We start from the raw sequence: 19,915 nt of genomic DNA, 5'->3' as shown, positions 1-19,915 counted from the left end.
GCCACCCAAATAAATAGCATATTATCTATAATTCAGAACACCTCTTACCCCCAAACCCTCAGCAAGTTCCATATAGTCACTGTTTGCTCATGGTGTTCTGACTTCTAGCATCATTGAATCTACATAGTTGAAATCATACAATTATGTTCTTTTAAAAAATCTGGCTTCTTTTACTCTTTATGTTTATGAAATTCACCCCTGTTCTTGCATGTGACACACTCTTCATTCTTGCTCCATTGTACAGCTGCACTATAACTTACCTATTGATTCTGTTGGTAATGAACGTTAGGTTCTTCCTCTTTCGGATTATTATCAGTAGTGCTATTATGAACTTTTTCTTTTTGTATTTTTAAAAACCTTTGTATGCTTTTCTGTTGAATGTGTATCTAGGAATGGAATTGCTGGCTCCTACTTCCCGCACAATTTTAGCTTTAGTAGCTTTTAGTATTCTAAAGTGGCTTACCAACTGAATCACCTATGAGCAGTGCCTAAAGGTTCCTGTTGCTCCATATTATCTTCCCCAACTCTTCGATATCCTTTGTCTTTTTTTTTTTGCTTTTTTGTTTTCCTTTATAAGCCATACTGGTGGGGTCCAGTGGAATATCACTGTCTTTTTGATGTACATTTCTTTGATGCTGAATAGATCTTTGTTGAACGTTTTGATTTCTTTGTGTGTATGAAAATCATTTGCTTGGTTTTTTAGTACTTAATATTTAGATGTGAATCTTTTGTTGTTTATATGTATGTAAATAATGTCTCCCAATATGTGGCTTTCTTTTTCACTTTGCTAGTGGTATCTTTTCATGAATACAGGTTATAATTTATCTTTTCCTTTATCCGTTGAGCATTTTGGGCCCTTTTTAAATTTTGGCCTGCTCCAGAATAATGAGGATATTCTCTAATTTCTTCTTTAAAAAATTAAAAAAAAAACACTTTAATTTTATACCTAAATATGAAAGAGAAAACAATAGTCTAAAATTAATTTTTATATGGTGTTAAGTAAGGGTAGTTTCTTCTGTATGTATATCCATTTGACCAAGCAGCATTTACTTAAAACGTCATTCATTCCCCACTGCTGTTTAAATCTAGCTGATGTTACATATCCAGTGTCTAAATATGATTGCATTTCTTTCTAAAATTTTTGTTTTGTTACATTTATTTGTTTATCCTTGTGCTAATATCACATTGTCTTAATTATGTAAAGAGTAAAAGTTTGTCAGTGTTGTTCCTATTGAAGATTGGCTTGATTATTCTTGGCTTTTGACATTTGCCTATAAAGTTTAGAATCAGCCTATTATTTCTTATTACAGAAATGTCTCCTAGAATTTTTGACTAGGGTTATATTAAATCTAAGCATCAATTTGAGAATTATTGATATCTTTACAATATTGAATCTGCTAGTCCGTTAAAGTGTTATATCCTCTGTGATTGTGTGTTGTTCAGCTTTTCTTAGCTTCATTTCTACTTATTTAATATTTTCAGATGCTATTGTAAAAGTCAAGTATTTTTAAGTTTTATTTTCTAACAATATATTGCTTATTTATAGAAATACAACTGATTTTTGTATATTGGTTTTATATTCAACAACCATGTTGAATTCTCTTATTTCTTCTTTAATCTGCAAATTCTTTTGTATACATATACTACACATATAAAACCATGTCTCAGACAAATACTTTTATAATTCTTGTTTTTAAATGATTCCTGTATGATTACATAATGTACTTTAAAAGTTTTAGTATATTGGGGCACCTGGGTAGCTCAGTTGGTTGGGTGACTGACTTCGGCTCAGGTCATGATCTCATGGTTTGTGGGTTCGATCCCCGTGTCAGGCTCTGTGCTGAACACTTGCTCAGAGCCTGGAGCCTGCTTCGGATTCTGTGTCTCCTCTCTCTGCCCCTCCCTTGCTTGTGCTCTGTCTCTCAAAAATAAATAAATGTTAAAAAATATTTTAAAAAAAGTTTTAGTATATATTTTATTTCTTATTTTTTATATGAAATTTATTGACAAATTGGTTTCCATACAACACCCAGTGCTCATCCCAAAAGGTGCCCTCCTCAATACCCATCACCCACCCACCCCTCCCTCCCACCCCCCATCAACCCTCAGTTCTCAGTTTTTAACAGTCTCTTATGCTTTGGCTGTCTCCCACTCTAACCTCTTTTTTTTTTTTTCCTTCCCCTCCTCCATGGGTTTCTGTTGAGTTTCTCAGGATCCACATAAGAGTGAAACCATATGGTATCTTTCTTTCTCTGTATGGCTTATTTCACTTAGCATCACACTCTCCAGTTCCATCCACGTTGCTACAAAAGGCCATATTTCATTTTTTCTCATTGCTACGTAGTACTCCATTGTGTATATAAACCACAATTTCTTTATCCATTCATCAGTTGATGGACATTTAGGCTCTTTCCATAATTTGGCTATTGTTGAGAGTGCTGCTATGAACATTGGGGTACAAGTGGCCCTATGCATCAGTGCTCCTGTATCCCTTGGATAAATTCCTAGCAGTGCTATTGCTGGGTCATAGGGTAGGTCTATTTTTAATTTTCTGAGGAACCTCCACACTGCTTTCCAGAGCGGCTGCACCAATTTGCATTCCCACCAACAGTGCAAGAGGGTTGCCGTTTCTCCACATCCTCTCCAGCATCTATAGTCTCCTGAGTTGTTCATTTTGGCCACTCTGACTGGCGTGAGGTGATACCTGAGTGTGGTTTTGATTTGTATTTCCCTGATAAGGAGCGACGCTGAACATCTTTTCATGTGCCTGTTGGCCATCCGGATGTCTTCTTTAGAGAAGTGTCTATTCATGTTTTCTGCCCATTTCTTCACTGGGTTCTTTGTTTTTCGGGTGTGGAGTTTGGTGAGCTCTTTATAGATTTTGGATACTAGCCCTTTGTCCGATATGTCATTTGCGAATATCTTTTCCCATTCCGTTGGTTGCCTTTTAGTTTTGTTGGTTGTTTCCTTTGCTGTGCAGAAGCTTTTTATCTTCATAAGGTCCCAGTAATTCACTTTTGCTTTTAATTCCCTTGCCTTTGGGGATGTGTCGAGTAAGAGATTGCTACGGCTGAGGTCAGAGAGGTCTTTTCCTGCTTTCTCCTCTAGGGTTTTGATGGTTTCCTGTCTCACATTCAGGTCCTTTATCCATTTTGAGTTTATTTTTGTGAATGGTGTGAGAAAGTGGTCTAGTTTCAACCTTCTGCATGTTGCTGTCCAGTTCTCCCAGCACCATTTGTTAAAGACGCTGTCTTTTTTCCATTGGATGTTCTTTCCTGCTTTGTCAAAGATGAGTTGGCCATATGTTTGTGGGTCTAGTTCTGGGGTTTCTGTTCTATTCCATTGGTCTATGTGTCTGTTTTGGTGCCAATACCATGCTGTCTTGATGATGACAGCTTTGTAGTAGAGGCTAAAGTCTGGGATTGTGATGCCTCCTGCTTTGGTCTTCTTCTTCAAAGTTCCTTTGGCTATTCGGGGCCTTTTGTGGTTCCATATGAATTTTAGGATTGCTTGTTCTAGTTTTGAGAAGAATGCTGGTGCAATTTTGATTGGGATTGCATTGAATGTGTAGATAGCTTTGGGTAGTATTGACATTTTGACAATATTTATTTTTCCAATCCATGAGCAGGGAATGTCTTTCCATTTCTTTAAATCTTCTTCAATTTCCTTCATAAGCTTTCTATAGTTTTCAGCATACAGATCCTTTACATCTTTGGTTAGATTTATTCCTAGGTATTTTATGCTTCTTGATGCAATTGTGAATGGGATCAGTTTCTTTATTTGTCTTTCTGCTGCTTCATTGTTAGTGTATAAGAATGCAACTGATTTCTGTACATTGATTTTGTATCCTGCAACTTTGCTGAATTCCTGTATCAGTTCTAGCAGACTTTTGGTGGAGTCTATCGGATTTTCCATGTATAATATCATGTCATCTGCAAAAAGCGAAAGCTTGACTTCATCTTTGCCAATTTTGATGCCTTTGATTTCCTTTTGTTGTCTGATTGCTGATGCTAGAACTTCCAACACTATGTTAAACAACAGCGGTGAGAGTGGGCATCCCTGTCGTGTTCCTGATCTCAGGGAAAAAGCTCTCAGTTTTTCCCCGTTGAGGATGATGTTAGCTGTGGGCTTTTCATAAATGGCTTTTATGATCTTTAAGTATGTTCCTTCTATCCCAACTTTCTCAAGGGTTTTTATTAAGAAAGGGTGCTGGATTTTGTCGAAGGCCTTTTCTGCATCGATTGACAGGATCATATGGTTCTTCTCTTTTTTTTTGTTAATGTGATGTATCACGTTGATTGATTTGCGAATGTTGAACCAGCCCTGCATCCCAGGAATGAATCCCACTTGATCATGGTGAATAATTCTTTTTATATGCCGTTGAATTCGATTTGCTAGTATCTTATTGAGAATTTTTGCATCCATATTCATCAGGGATATTGGCCTGTAGTTCTCTTTTTTTACTGGGTCTCTGTCTGGTTTAGGAATCAAAGTAATACTGGCTTCATAGAATGAGTCTGGGAGTTTTCTTTCCCTTTCTATTTCTTGGAATAGCTTGAGAAGGATAGGTATTATCTCTGCTTTAAACGTCTGGTAGAACTCCCCTGGGAAGCCAACTGGTCCTGGACTCTTATTTGTTGGGAGATTTTTGATAACCGATTCAATTTCTTCGCTGGTTATGGGTCTGTTCAAGCTTTCTATTTCCTCCTGATTGAGTTTTGGAAGTGTGTGGGTGTTCAGGAATTTGTCCATCTCTTCCAGGTTGTCCAATTTGTTGGCATAATTTTTCATAGTATTCCCTGATAATTGTTTGTATCTCTGAGGGATTGGTTGTAATAATTCCATTTTCATTCATGATTTTATCTATTTGGGTCATCTCCCTTTTCTTTTTGAGAAGCCTGGCTAGAGGTTTGTCAATTTTGTTTATTTTTTCAAAAAACCAACTCTTGGTTTCGTTGATCTGCTCTACAGTGTTTTTAGATTCTATATTGTTTATTTCTGCTCTGATCTTTATGATTTCTCTTCTTCTGCTGGGTTTAGGCTGCCTTTGCTGTTCTGCTTCTAGTTCCTTTAGGTGTGCTGTTAGATTTTGTATTTGGGATTTTTCTTGTTTCTTGAGATAGGCCTGGATTGCAATGTATTTTCCTCTCAGGACTGCCTTCGCTGCGTCCCAAAGCGTTTGGATTGTTGTATTTTCATTTTCATTTGTTTCCATATATTTTTTAATTTCTTCTCTAATTGCCTGGTTGACCCACTCATTCGTTAGTAGGGTGTTCTTTTAACCTCCATGCTTTTGGAGGTTTTCCAGACTTTTTTCTGTGGTTGATTTCAAGCTTCATAGCATTGTGGTCTGAAAGTATGCATGGTATAATTTCAATTCTTGTAAACTTATGAAGGGCTGTTTTGTGACCCAGTATATGATCTATCTTGGAGAATGTTCCATGTGCACTCGAGAAGAAAGTATATTCTGTTGCTTTGGGATGCAGAGTTCTAAATATATCTGTCAAGTCCATCTGATCCAATGTCTCATTCAGGGCCCTTGTTTCTTTATTGACCGTGTGTCTAGATGATCTATCCATTTCTGTAAGTGGGGTGTTAAAGTCCCCTGCAATTACCACATTCTTATCAATAAGGTTGCTTATGTTTATGAGTAATTGTTTTATATATTTGGGGGCTCCGGTATTCGGCGCATAGACATTTATAATTGTTAGCTCTTCCTGATGGATAGACCCTGTAACTATTATATAATGTCCTTCTTCATCTCTTGTTACAGCCTTTAATTTAAAGTCTAGTTTGTCTGATATAAGTATGGCTACTCCAGCTTTCTTTTGGCTTTCAGTCACATGATAAATAGTTCTCCATCCCCTCACTCTCAATCTTAAGGTGTCCTCAGGTCTAAAATGAGTGTCTTGTAGACAGCAAATAGATGGGTCTTGTTTTTTTATCCATTCTGATACCCTATGTCTTTTGGTTGGCGCATTTAATCCATTTACATTCAGTGTTATTATAGAAAGATACGGGTTTAGAGTCATTGTGATGTCTGTATGTTTTATGCTTGTAGTGATGCCTCTGGTACTTTGTCTCACAGGGGCCCCCTTAGGATCTCTTGTAGGGCTGGTTTAGTGGTGACAAATTCCTTCAGTTTTTGTTTGTTTGGGAAGACCTTTATCTCTCCTTCTATTCTAAATGACAGACTTGCTGGATAAAGGATTCTCGGCTGCATATTTTTTCTGTCTAGCACCCTGAAAATCTCGTGCCAATTCTTTCTGGCCTGCCAAGTTTCAAAAGAGAGATCAGTCACGAGTCTTATAGGTCTCCCTTTATATGTGTGGGCACGTTTACCCCTTGCTGCTTTCAGAATTTTCTCTTTATCCTTGTATTTTGCCAGTTTCACTATGATATGTCGTGCAGAAGATCGATTCAAGTTACGTCTGAAGGGAGTTCTCTGTGCCTCTTGGATTTCAATGCCTTTTTCCTCCCCCAGTTCAGGGAAGTTCTCAGCTATTATTTCTTCGAGTACCCCTTCAGCACCTTTCCCTCTCTCTTCCTCCTCTGGGATACCAATTATGCGTATATTATTTCTTTTTAGTGTATCACTTAGTTCTCTAATTTTCCCCTCATACTCCTGGATTTTTTTATCTCTCTTTTTCTCAGCTTCCTCTTTTTCCATAACTTTATCTTCTAGTTCACCTATTCTCTCCTCTGCCTCTTCAATCCGAGCCGTGGTGGTTTCCATTTTGTTTTGCATTTCATTTAAAGCGTTTTTCAGCTCCTCGTGACTGTTCCTTAGGCCCTTTATCTCTGTAGCAAGAGATTCTCTGCTGTCCTGTATACTGTTTTCAAGCCCAGCGATTAATTTTATGACTATTATTCTAAATTCACTTTCTGTTATATTGTTTAAATCCTTTTTGATCAACTCATTAGCTGTTGTTATTTCCTGGAGATTCTTCTGAGGGGAATTCTTCCACTTGGTCATTTTGGATAGTCCCTGGCGTGGTGAGGACCTGCAGGGCACTTCCCCTGTGCTGTGGTGTATAACTGGAGTTGGTGAGCGGGGCCGCAGTCAGACCTGATGTCTGCCCCCAACCCACCGCTGGGGCCACAGTCAGACTGGTGTGTGCCTTCTCTTCCCCTCTCCTAGGGGCGGGATTCACTGTGGGGTGGCGTGGCCCGTCTGGGCTACTTGCACACTGCCAGGCTTGTGATGCTGGGGATCTGGCGTATTAGCTGGGGTGGGTAGGCAAGGTGCACGGGGGCAGGAGGGGCAGGCTTAGCTCGCTTCTCCTTAGGTGATCCACTTCAGGAGGGGCCCTGTGGCAGCGGGAGGGAGTCAGATCCGCTGCCGGAAGTTTGGCTCCGCAGAAGCACAGAGTTGGGTGTTTGCGCAGCGAGCAAGTTCCCTGGCAGGAACTGGTTCCCTTTGGGATTTTGGCTGGGGGATGGGCGGGGGAGATGGCGCTGGCGAGCGCCTTTGTTCCCCGCCAAATTAAGCTCTGTCGTCAGTCCGGGGGCTCAGCAGCTCTCCCTCCCTTTGTCCTCCAGCCTTCCCGCTTTCCGAGCAGAGCTGCTAACTTATGTCCTCCCAGACGCTAAGTCGCGCTTGCTGTCGGAACACAGTCCGCCCGGCCCCTCCGCTTTTGCAAGCCAGACTCGGGGGCTCTGCTTGGCCGGTGAGCCGCCCCTCCGCCCCGGCTCCCTGCCACCAGTCTGTGGAGCGCGCACCGCCTCGCCGCCCTTCCTACCCTCTTCTGTGGGCCTCTCGTCTGCGCTTGGCTCCGGCGACTCCGTTCTGCTAATCCTCTGGTGTTTTTCTGGGTTATTTAGGCAGGTGTAGGTGGAATCTAAGTGATCAGCAGGACGCGCGGTGAGCCCAGCGTCCTCCTACGCCGCCATCTTCAGTATATATTTTATTTCTTAGCATATTTATGAATATGCTCTAATGGCTTACAGAGAAAAATAAAATAATCACTCATACTGCTACCACGATCCAGTTATCATCAGTTAAAATGGGTATTGATATCTCCAAACATTCTAGATAGTTTTCAGCATTAGATCATAACGGACATACAATTTCAGAAATGCAATTCCCATTTAAATATGCCGTGGACACTTTTCCATGACAATATTCTTTTTTACAGCTGTTAATTACTGTTACATATTATATCCAAAGATTTTAACATTTCCTATTATTACTATTGAACATATTATTTTGATTTTTTGCTGCTATGAACAACACTGTATTGAAAAGGTTTATGGGTAGATATTTGTGTTGCTGTGTATTTATGTGTATAAATATATATACATATAGATATATACATGTGTGTGTATAGTTTTTTTTTTTTTTTACATAATCTTGTTAGGTGAAATCCCAGAAGTAGATTTTTCAAAAAATACAGGCTTTTGACACTTGCTGCCAAATTGCCTTCTAGAAATGCTGTATAAATTCTCATTCACACCAGAAGTATATGACTTTTCAAATACTGTAGGCTTTGTTGGGATTCACACCTTATGTGGATTTTTTTCATATGAATTAAAAACAAAAGATATATCCTGTTATGAACTTGTGGTGTCATGAAAATGTTTTGCCTTTTTTTTTGTTATAATCTCCTAACATTTTTTGTCTTCCATTCCTTTTACTGTTTTATTTTAAGCTGCAAGATTGTCAAGTTAGAATATCTAATACACTTTTCAACTTCTACTGAGAAGGAGAAAGCCTGGGAGATTGAGTGACTTGTCAGTTGCTGACCTACTGACACCTTTGCAGTTTGGTTTCCCTGTATCTGTTTTTATCTGAAAGGCCACTAACTCTATTTTCAAGTCTAAAAAAATATAATTACTCTTTTGTTTCTTGGTAAATAGACCAAGACTTATTATCTAATAACAAAATTGTAACGTAGCCTATGTTCTTATCTGTCCTGATATTATATGAACAGACTATAACTCTTTTGTCTTCAAGATTTCTGTGTAGTGGAGAAAGGGAGTGGAGCCCAAATTTCTGGTCTCCTCCTCCATGTAACACTCCCTTGCCTTCCCTAGACACAGGTTAATTTAATTACACAAATTTTAGTTGCACACCTTGTCTGTCTTGTACCGAGGTGAGTAAGATGAGGTTCAAGGAACTTCATCCCATGAGATTTCCTAGACACCCTCATCTTTTTCTATAGAGTTTGCAAACGGCACAACATAGTCTATTCACAAGTGGTTTGAACATGCCACAGTACCTGGAACATGTAAAGTCTTTCCTAGGCAAATTACTCAACCTCTTTAAGCCTCAGTTTTCCCAACTGTATCATGAAGATAAATATATAATCTGTCTTGTAGTGTTATCATGACAAACTCTGGTAATAGACATAAAGTGCGTGATGACTGGCAGAGAGAGTAGACCATCAGTAAGTGGCAGCTCTTATTCTTACTCCTATTGCAAGTCTAAAAAATCCTGAAATCATAATTATTATAAGTTTCTGGCTGACCACTGGCCTTGTATTCCATTCTTTGTGGATTAACAGTTACTTGTGCTTTTCAATAGATTTTGAAGTTTGAATTAACTTGTAATCACAGTGATTTGTAATTGAAAGTGGCAAAAGGACAGATTAAAATATTTCTGGATTAGGGAGAGCATGAAGCTTTTATGTTCTATTGGGTTTTTTTCTTCCTCTTTTCATATTCCCAGATTTCTGTTAGCACAATGAAGTTTGTACGTATTTGTAAAACAATTTGTCATTAATATTTTCTCTGACTTGCTTCATCTCTAGGGAAAGAGAGTAGAAACCACTATGTGTTGTTGCTGCAGTTTAATTAAAGGTGTGAAAAGCCATCCTCTTCTTTTTCCCTCCCCCCATACACATCAGGAAAGAAGGTGGTAGCAACTTGACGTCCTCTTTGGAAAGGTTAGATCCTTAGTGCCACGGTTTCAGAACAATTTTTTTTTTTAAGAAGTCATTGCATGCTGTTTCTGCTCTTCATTTGTGAACCCCTTCTCCTCCCCGATATTTTCGATGGTGGGTGTTTGATTCAGCTGATCAAAGGAAAGGTACCCGTTTGTAAATTTTGTATATAATTAGTTAACCAAATAATGCCCTTCTTAATCCCTGTCACTACCCTATGTAAGGATATTTGGACCTTTGGTTTATCACAAGTGAACTGTGAGCAAGTGTCATTTACACAAGTGCCACAGAAATGTAGCTTGCTCCTTTGTAAATTACTGTCCCAAAGTAGTATGTCAGACTACAGTTTTAGAAGTTCATACATTTTTTAAATATAATTTTCTCTGGGAAATCATTGAGTATTGGAAGGAGTTATGGCCTGCATGCTCCTTAAATATTGGGATGGAGATATATATATTTTTATGATAGCAGGTATTAAAGGTGTCAGGCCCATTGATTTCCTTTTTATACTTTTTTTAATTTTTTTTTAACGTTTATTTATTTTTGAGACAGAGACAGAGCATGAACGGGGGAGGGTCAGAGAGAAGGAGACACAGAATCTGAAACAGGCTCCAGGCTCTGAGCTGTCAGCACAGAGCCCGACGCGGGGCTTGAACTCACGGACCGCGAGATCATGACCTGAGCCGAAGTCGGCGGCTTAACCGACTGAGCCACCCAGGCGCCCCATCCTTTTTATACTTTATATGCAAGACAAGTTTCTTTTAACATTTCTATACAAAACTAAAACATGCCATTCTTAAGTCAGTAGTTCTTTGTTTAATATTTAAAAATTTTGAATATGAGGGTTCATGTCCCTCTTACATGTTGAATATTTGAAACTTTAATTTGGAAAAGACAAATGTGCTTCTTAGGCACTACTTTAGCAGTAACTGTAATGTAACTGGACACAATTTCATTTTTACACGTTGCCATAAATCAATGGCCTCCTAACATTATCAAAAGTTATCCTTGTTTTCTGAAAACAGTAGCATTTTGTTAACCTTAATCAGAGCTTGACGTGTGTTTCTTCTAAACGGTGTCTGATGTGGTGTATCTCTTCGGTTCTCTGTGGTTTCCTGTTTTTTTTTTTTTTTCATACATAGAGAAAAGCCTTTTGATGTAGTCAGCCTCATGTTTTCTTTCTTTTAATGGTCTATCAAGCCTAAACTTTCTTATAAATGCAGCATAGTATCATAAGCCTGTCCCTCCATTCATTTGTTCAGCTTGCCACAGACCCCTCCTTCTCTGGAACTCCTCCAGCACTGCCTTAAATATGCCTCCCCTCCCCACCTATGTTTTTTAGCATTACACATCTTATTTCTACCCTGTATGCGTGTTCTTCAAGGACAGATAGTATCTTCTATTTTCATAGGTGTATTTCTCAACAGTGTCTTGCCTTAGCAATAGATCAGTGACTCTCAAAAAGTGTTATCCCCAGACCAGCAGTGTCAGCATCACTTGGGAACTTGTCAAAACTGTAAGTTCTTCAGCTGCACCTCAGGCATACTGAATTAGAATATCATGGGTTGTGGATCAGCAATTTCTGTCTTAACAAGCCCTTCCACGATCCTGATGAATGCTCAAGTTTGACAATCACTGAAATGGATAATTATTGAGTGAATATGAAGTTGTACATTTATGGTGATGCTTCACTGGGAAAATTAATATAGGAAAGGGCCAATGTAGTCCATTCTGAGCCTTTTATTTCTTAAGAGATAATGGTAAAGAAAAACCTAATACCTAAATACGTACATTCTTAAAAGAGGATGTATATAGCTCTTCTGATGTCCTACTGTGAAAACTGCAGCTTAAAATTTTAAAGAAACACAAATGATTTCTTTCTTCCACTTATTCAAGAATAGGCATTTAACATTCCAAAAGGAGGAAAATTAACTAAGGGATGAAAAATGAGTGTTACTTATTTTCATGGTGGGAAGGAAGTAGGTGAATGTCAGAAACTGGTCAGGTGGAGGACAGACTGGGAGACTTCCCTGAATACCATTTTTTGCTCTTTTAAGTTTTTGAAGTACGTAAATGCATTACTTAATAAAAAATTTGATGCATAATATTTAAGAAAAGTAAGTTATGAATAAATGAATTTCCACATGCTAGCCAGTGTTGTTGGTTAAAAATATTAACATTTTCCTTTGTATTAATATGAAAGGTTAAATAGCATGTGCTTTTTATTTGCAGAATACAAGGAGGTAATGGCTAACATGTCTTCATGACTTTCCACCTGAGCTTTCTCAAAATGGTGGATGTAAATTACTCTTTTGTGCCATGAGTACATAGTTCCTACTATTATATGAACCCATAGTCTTACCGTTATTTTAAGAAAATAGAGGGGAAAAATTAACTTGATGCAAAGTCAAATGATCTTGTATACACAAGAGGTAAGACACATAGGACGTTGACCTAATCCCTTCTTTTGGACGTATTTTTAGAAATATGTTGATAGGCAAGGATTGTTTGAGAGAGAAGTTGATTTTGATTTTTGTCACATTCTTAGCAAATGGAAAACAGTCCAGTTAGCAAAACCTATTACATATGTTCTGAATTATGAACATATCTTTGTCTTTTTTGTCAACACTTTATCTTTTAGTACAAATGCAATTAATTCTATTAACATTATGATTGAACTCTTCTGTTTCAGTGGAAGGTATGTCTTAAATGACAGTTGATTCAATTACTCATTTTTTTTTTTCTTACACAGGACTATTGTGCCATGGAAAGTATTCAGACAGTGCCTTCATGAGGTTCATCAAATTAGCTCCGGCCTGGAAGCAATGGCTCTGAAATCAACAATTGATTTAACTTGTAATGATTACATTTCAGTTTTTGAATTTGATATTTTTACCAGACTCTTTCAGGTAAGCTTTCTATTTGCTGAATCCTTTCCTCCCTCCTGATTTCCTTCCTATGTGTGCATGTGGTGTGCACGCGTTCGTTCGTGTGCACATGTGTGAGTACATCTCTCTCACACACACAAGCATGTGAGAAATAGTCTCATTTTTTGGTAGTGTATAATTTTGAAGTCGCTGGTGTAAGTTTTTGGTCATTGCTATAAGTTTAAGGTTTAAAGTTTGGCGTATCAGGTGCTGTGAGGCTGGTAATTGCTTGTTAGCCTTGAGAAGATTCATGGAAAGGAGCTTTGTTTTAAATTTCCTAGTTTCTCACTTTACTTTGTCCTTTTAGCCCAGTAACTGACAGAATGCAAATTTTATGGGTGGGTATATGCTGAGGTTGGAACCCAACTTTTCTGCTTTGCGTCCTGTGTTCATTAGGTGAGAAGAGATATAGTAAACTTTGCAATAAATAGTAAATTTATCATGTTCTGTAGAGAAGATCCCTGTGGTGTATACTGTTTTACAACTTACGTTGCTCATTCAACCACATATTATAAACGTGTTTTCATGTCAATAAATCTTTTTCATCAATATAATTATTGATTTTCAGTTGCTACGTAATGTTTTCATCAAAATAGTATGTCATTACTTTAACAAATTCCTCTTTTGGAAAATTTAGGGTTTCTTTTTTTTTTTTTCCTGTTTTCTAATATGTATGACTGTGACATTAACCTTCTTGTCCTGTTTATTGTTTTTCTTTTTTAATCTATCCGTTATAATTGTCTTCACATAGCTTTTCAGAAGCAGGTACCATTAAATGATGTAAGCTGTGTGCTATCATTTTATTCTTTTGTATGTCTTCATGGAATTACATTAAACTTGAAGACTTGAAATTTGTGTTTTGAATTTGACTATGCCACTAAATTGTATATCATCTATGGTGTTCAATTCAAGTAGTCACAGAATGAAAGAATCCCACTTAAAATCTTTATACTTATAGTAATATAAATTATATAGTAAGTGAGGTAAATTGATCAGAACACAGGCTTGCTTGTATCCTGATGGAATTTTTTTATTATTTTAAGTCTCAGTAAGATTTATGCGTTTGAAACGTGCTTTCAACAAATGTTGGAGTATAATATTGGTTTTCATGTTTTCCATGTTATAAGAATTTTGCTTCTTTGATTTATGATTCTGCTTGGCACTAGTTTACAAGGATCTGGTGACTGATTTATGTAAGAAAATAAAATTGTGTGGGATTAAGTTTTAATTTATGAAAGAACCTGTTAACAGAAGGCAAATTAACTCTTGTCAACAATACTTATAGAATACATTGTTTTTATTACAACTTTCAGATCATAATTCTACCTAGGTGTATAGGATAAGAAATTAGATAAATGATTGCAGAAATTGTGTTTTTGCATATTTTCAGTTTACATTAGTTTCATGATTATTCCCTTGGTATATACAGGTACATCTTGGAGATGTTGCAGGTTCGGTTCCAGACCAGTGCAATGAAGTGAATATCACAATAAAGCAGTTCAAAACACTTTTTGGTTTCCTAGTGCTTATAAGTTATGTTTACACTATATGGTAGTCTATTGCATGTGTAACAGCATCATGTCTTTAAAAAGCAATGTATATACCTTAATTACAAAATACTTGATTGCTAAAAAATGCTAACCATCATCTGAGCTTTCACTGAGTCGTAATCTTTTTGTTGGTGGAGGGTCTTGGCCTCAATGTTGATGGCTGCCGACTGGTCAGGATGGTGGTTGCTGACGGCTGGGCTGGCTGTGACAGTTTCTTACAATAAGGCAACAATGAAGTTCGCTGCATTGATTGACTCTTCCTTTCACCAACAATTTCTCTGTAGCATATGATACTGTTTGAAAGCATTTTGCCCACAGGACTTCTTTCAAAATTGGAGTCGGTCCTCACAAATTTTCCCGCTCCTTTATCAACTAATATTCTCACTCTTTCGTTGTTGTCATTTCAGCAATCTTCACAGCATCTTCACAGGCGTAGATTCTATGTAAGAAACCGTTTTCTTCCCTCACTCCTAAGGAGCAGCTCTTCATCCATTAAAGTTGTATAATGACATTGTAGCAATTCAGTCCCTCTTTAGGTTCCACTTCTGATTCTAGTTCTCCTCCTGTTTCCATCACATCTGCAGGTACTTCATCCACTGGAATTTTGAACCCCTCAAAGTCATCCTTGTTGGTTGGAATTAACTTCTTCCAAACTCCTGTTCATGGTGATATTTTGATCTCTTCCCATAGGTCACAAATGTTCTTAATGGCATCTAGAATGGTGTACCCCTTCCAGAAGGTTTTTAGTTAACGTTGCCCAGATCCATCAGAGGAATCTATGGCGGCTATTGCCTTACAAAATGTATTTTTAAAAAATAAGACTTGAAAGTTGAAACTACTCCTTGACCCATGGGCTACAGGATGGATGTTGTGTTAGCAGGAATGAAAACAACATTAAACTTGTGCATCTCCATCAGAGTTCTTGGATGACCAGGTGCATTAACAGTGAGAAGTAATATTTTGAAAGGGAACTTTTTGGCTGAACAGTGGACTGAAAATATTCAGGAACTCATGTTGCAAACAGATATGTTGTCATCCAGGCTTTGTTGTTCCATTTCTAGAGCACAGGAAGAGTAGATTTAGCATAATTTTTAAGGGTCCTAGAATTTTCAGACTAGGATATGAGTATTGGCTTCAACTTAAGTCACCAGCCACGTTAGCCTCTAACAAAACAAGAGAGTCAGTCAGCCTGTCCTTTGAAGCTTTGAAGCCAAGCACTGACTTCTCTTTAGCTATGAAAATCCTAGATGTCATCTTCTTCCAATAGAAGGCCACTTCATCTCCACTGAAAATCTCTTGTTTAGTGTAGCCACCTTCATTAATTGTCTTAGATCTTCTGGAGAACTTGCTGCAGTTTTTATGTCAATCAGCACTTGATGTTTCACCTTCCACTTTTATGTTATGGAGATGGCTTCTTTCCTTAAACCTGATGAACCGACCTCTGCTAGTTTCAAGCATTTCTTCTGCAGCTTCCCCACTTTTCTCAGCCTTCCTAGAATTGAAGATAGTTAGGGCCACTATGTAGACCACTAAAACTTTCATCATATCAGCAATAAGACTCTTTCTCTTTCTTACTATTCACGTGTTTGCTGGAGTAACACTTTTAATTTCCTTCAAGAACTTTTCCTTTTCAGTCACAACTTGGCAAACCATTTGGTGCAGGAGGCCTACCTTTCAGTCTGTGTTGCCTTTCAACATGCCTTCCTCATTCAGCTTGATTATGTCTAGCTTTTGATTTAAAGGGAGAGATGTGTGACTCTTTTTCTTTCATTTGAACACTTGAAGGCCATTGCAGGCTTATTAATTGGCCTAATTTCAATGTTGCTGTGTCTCAGGGGAGAGGGAGGCCGAGGACAGGGAGAGATGGAGGAATGGCTGGTCAGTTGAGCAGTCAGAACACGCATTTGTGGGCTACATTTGATGTCTTCTATTGATGTGGTTTATGATACCCCTCAAAATTAAATCAGTAAGACCAAAAATCACTGATCACAGAGTCACCATAACAAATACAATGACTTAAATATCTGTAATATTTTAAGAATTACCAAAATATGACAGACTTCAAGTGAACAAATGCTTTTGCAAGAATGGTGCCATGATGGACTTGCTCAGTATGGGGTTGCCACAAACCTTCAATCTGAGAACAAAAACCCCACAGAAACACAACACAATATCTTCGAAGTGCAGTAAAGCAAAGCACAATAAAATGAGGTATGCCTGTATAGGCTATTAGGTTACTTTTTAAAATGATTTTAAGGTAAATTTTATAAAAAAGATTGTGCTCCCTGATACTGATCATTTTATAACAGAACCTCTCTTTTCATTAAAGATTTCTGATAATTTTACAATTTTTTTTTATTTAACATGATACAACAAAGACATTTGAAGTAGTAAAGCTTTGTTTCTTCCCCTCTCTTCCTGAAGGAAGAGAAAAAAGATTATTTTCATACATTAAACCTAACTGTTCATTCTAGGAAGAATGTGTTTTTTGTAGGGAGCCTGGACAGCTTTTTAGTGTGGAAGTTAAATGCTAGAACGCCTCAGTTATATATTAGAGTTATGAGGCCACCTTAATGTTGGTTAAACACTTACCAAACTGCTATTTAATATGTGCACATATTTTCTTATAAGCTGTTTCATTTAAAAGAGTGCAGGTAATCTTAATACTCTAAATTACGTGTATCTTATTTATGCTCACCGGGATGGGTGAGGAAAAGAATCTTTTTAAATAGAATTACTGTGAAAAGTTTTAGATAACAAAACCAAAAAAATATCTATGGACCAAAAATGTCTAGTCTCCTTTAAAACACATAATTATAGAAGTAGCTAAAGAGCTCTTGTTAACTCCTATATATTTCTGTGACTTTTCACTTCTTTTGGTTTCATTACTCAAATGCTTTAACTTATCATACATGTCCCTTAAAATATTATGAAATTCATTCTATGAATAGGAAAGTAGACATATGAACTTTACTTACCTTTCATTTTTATACAACTTTGAGTAATAGTTTTTTAAGTTATAATTATGCATTCTGTATGAAAAAATATAAGTTTTGTGAGTAGTGTACCGGCATGAACATATATTCTTCTGCAGTGACAATGACGGTGGCTAATTAGTAGTGAATTCTAATATCTGAATTGTCAGGAATGGGATATTTAGCAGAATGGGATCTGAAAGTAGGAAAGGTACATGCTCCAGATTGGGATATGATGTAGAGAACTAGCATTAGGTTTGAAGAAGTCATCAGCGGGGACTAAGAGAATTGGCCAGGAAATGGAAGAAGAAGGGAAGAAAAGAATGTAAAGCCGGATACTAGATACGTTCTTTTCCACTCTTCCCTTATCCTGATATTCTGCCAGCACATGAACAAATGCCGGGAAGTCATTGGAATGATCTTACAGTGGAGACCTTCCTCATTTCTTCTTTCTTCTGCCTTTAATCTTCTCTTTCTCCTTTCCAGGAAGTTCAGAGATTCTGGGGTTGGCAGGTACTAAAGTCCTAGAACACAAATAGATGGATTTTGCTTCTCTCTACTCTCTCCCCAGGGCTGCTGCCCCACTTCTTCCATTTCCCCACTACTAGAGGAGATTGGGTTGCTGAAAAATGGGGCAATAAATTTGAGGGGTGGTGGGATAAGGATTGTGTGATTTGAAGGAATATATTTGTGACTATGGAATATATAGCATCAATGGAATAGGGAACAAAAGAAGAGAAGGAAAGTCATCCATTATAGCAAGAAGAGAGTGAGTCTGGACAGACCAATCCAGGCCCCTCTTGCAATATAAGTTGTAAGTCATTAGACAGCTATTCTTGAAAATAGTAGCATTTTGGAAGAATGGAGGGAATAGCTTCCTTAATTCACTTAATTAATTTCTGTAATCATTTAAGAATCTGTACATTTTGTGTTGGTGGGTGTGAAAACATTTCCCTTAATCTAAAAACAAATTATAAAAATAATTCTTTGTCTCCAAAGCATTTTATCTTGCCTTCATTAAGCCATTAGTTGGCAAAATACTTAAGAAAACAAAACAAGTATACAAACAAAAAAACGTAACTACCATGTGTTCTGACTGTGGGTTGCATTCACAAGAAAAACAGTACACAGACTCTTTCTATTACAAAAATATTTTTGTAGTTAGAAGCTGGCCCTGTGGATTTGTACTAAGAAATGGTTGCTTAATACTGTAGCTGTTGACTGAAAACTCCCAATTTCATTTGTTTTCCACCTGTATTCTGATCTGTGCATTGGCTCTCCGTAAAGTTCAGTATCTTTTTAACAACTCTTCCATTAATTTTTGTAGACTTTAATGGAAGTGTCCCAAATATTTTATATTCTTTCTATCCTTGCCCTTTGTAGGTGCGAAGTAGAACAAAACAAAATCCAGTGCCTATACTAGCAGTTATTTCTGTTTTTAAAAACATAGGGTGATAATCTTCCAAATATTATTTATGCAATTTTTAGTCATGACTTTGGAAGAAAATTAGAAACATGTTTTGGTTTTTTCCAAGTACGTAGAAACTCTGATAATAGTGTTCTCCAGAGCTCCTTTTTGCCCAATTAGATATTTTAGTGTGATAGGGAAATACCCTGAAGATTTTTCTTGTTATGTCAGAAAAGGTTAAAAAATTTTTCATTACTAAATAATTCTTTCCTTGGTTATCCTCATCTCAAAGATACAATCCTTTAAGAATTCCACCTTGTGAATCTGAAACTTGCTTAACAATCATTGGGAGCAAGTCTCAAAACAAACAAAAGCCAGGAGCCCTCTACCAATTTCAACCACTTTCACTTGGCAACACAAAATACCTTTTTTTTTTTCTTTTATGTAGAAGATATGAGTTAATAATCTGGCACATCAGCTAGAATATGCTGCCAAGTCCTTGGAATAAATGTAGCTTCAGCCTTAAAAATGTGGCAGAGATGATTCACTCACACCCTCAAGCAAAACTGTCTATCACTGACTGCCTTTTTTCTCTTGCCATGGTAACTGGAGGGATAGCTAATCACATGAAAGAATGGTACAAATTCTGTGTGTGTGCATTTGTGTGTTTCTGTGAAAGATTTTTAATTTCCTGACTGCTAAATCATAAACCTTTTGTAACTGTGCAAGAATTAGGCAAATGTGAGCATGAGCACCAGTCTCTTACCATGGAAAGAATGGTAGGTTGGGAGTCAGGGCCTTTCAGACAAGTCACTAGCTAGAGGAACTTTTCAACAACAGTTACGCCTTCCTGGTCACTATGTTCTGATCATACGTCCATTATAGTATCCCCTTGGTGAACAAGACCTGCATGTTCCTTACTCTTATGTAGCTTGTGGTTAATATGTAACCTTTGCCAAATCACTTACATTCCATGGTATGGCTTCTTGTTCTATAAAATTAGATACCTTAAAGGTACAGTAGTGAACAAAACAGACACAAAGGGAGATAAGGAATGTGATGAGAGTTAACAGTTTTAAGTAGAGTGGTCTGAGAAGGCTTCATTGAGGTAACATTGGAGAAGAATCATTATGTATTTGGAGAAAGAATTCTGGTAAAGGAATCAGCAAAT

General features: G+C 37.4%; 1 protein-coding gene across 4 annotated transcripts in view; it reads left to right on the top strand.

Moving 5' to 3' along the window:
- The window catches only part of CBLB (Cbl proto-oncogene B), a 217,891-nt gene that overhangs the window by 103,392 nt on the left and 94,584 nt on the right, over window positions 1–19,915 (top strand). For all 4 annotated transcript variants that reach the window (XM_043594053.1, XM_043594055.1, XM_043594054.1 and 1 more), the window contains exon 5: window positions 12,637–12,793. In XM_043594053.1, the coding sequence (XP_043449988.1) occupies window positions 12,637–12,793 (157 nt within the window). The remainder of the gene's footprint in view (window positions 1–12,636; window positions 12,794–19,915) is intronic.

Source organism: Prionailurus bengalensis, chromosome C2 (genome assembly GCF_016509475.1).
Source record: "Prionailurus bengalensis isolate Pbe53 chromosome C2, Fcat_Pben_1.1_paternal_pri, whole genome shotgun sequence".
Lineage (NCBI taxonomy): Eukaryota > Metazoa > Chordata > Mammalia > Carnivora > Felidae > Prionailurus > Prionailurus bengalensis.
Note: the sequence above shows the minus strand (reverse complement) of the source record. Positions and strands in the feature narration are given on the sequence as shown.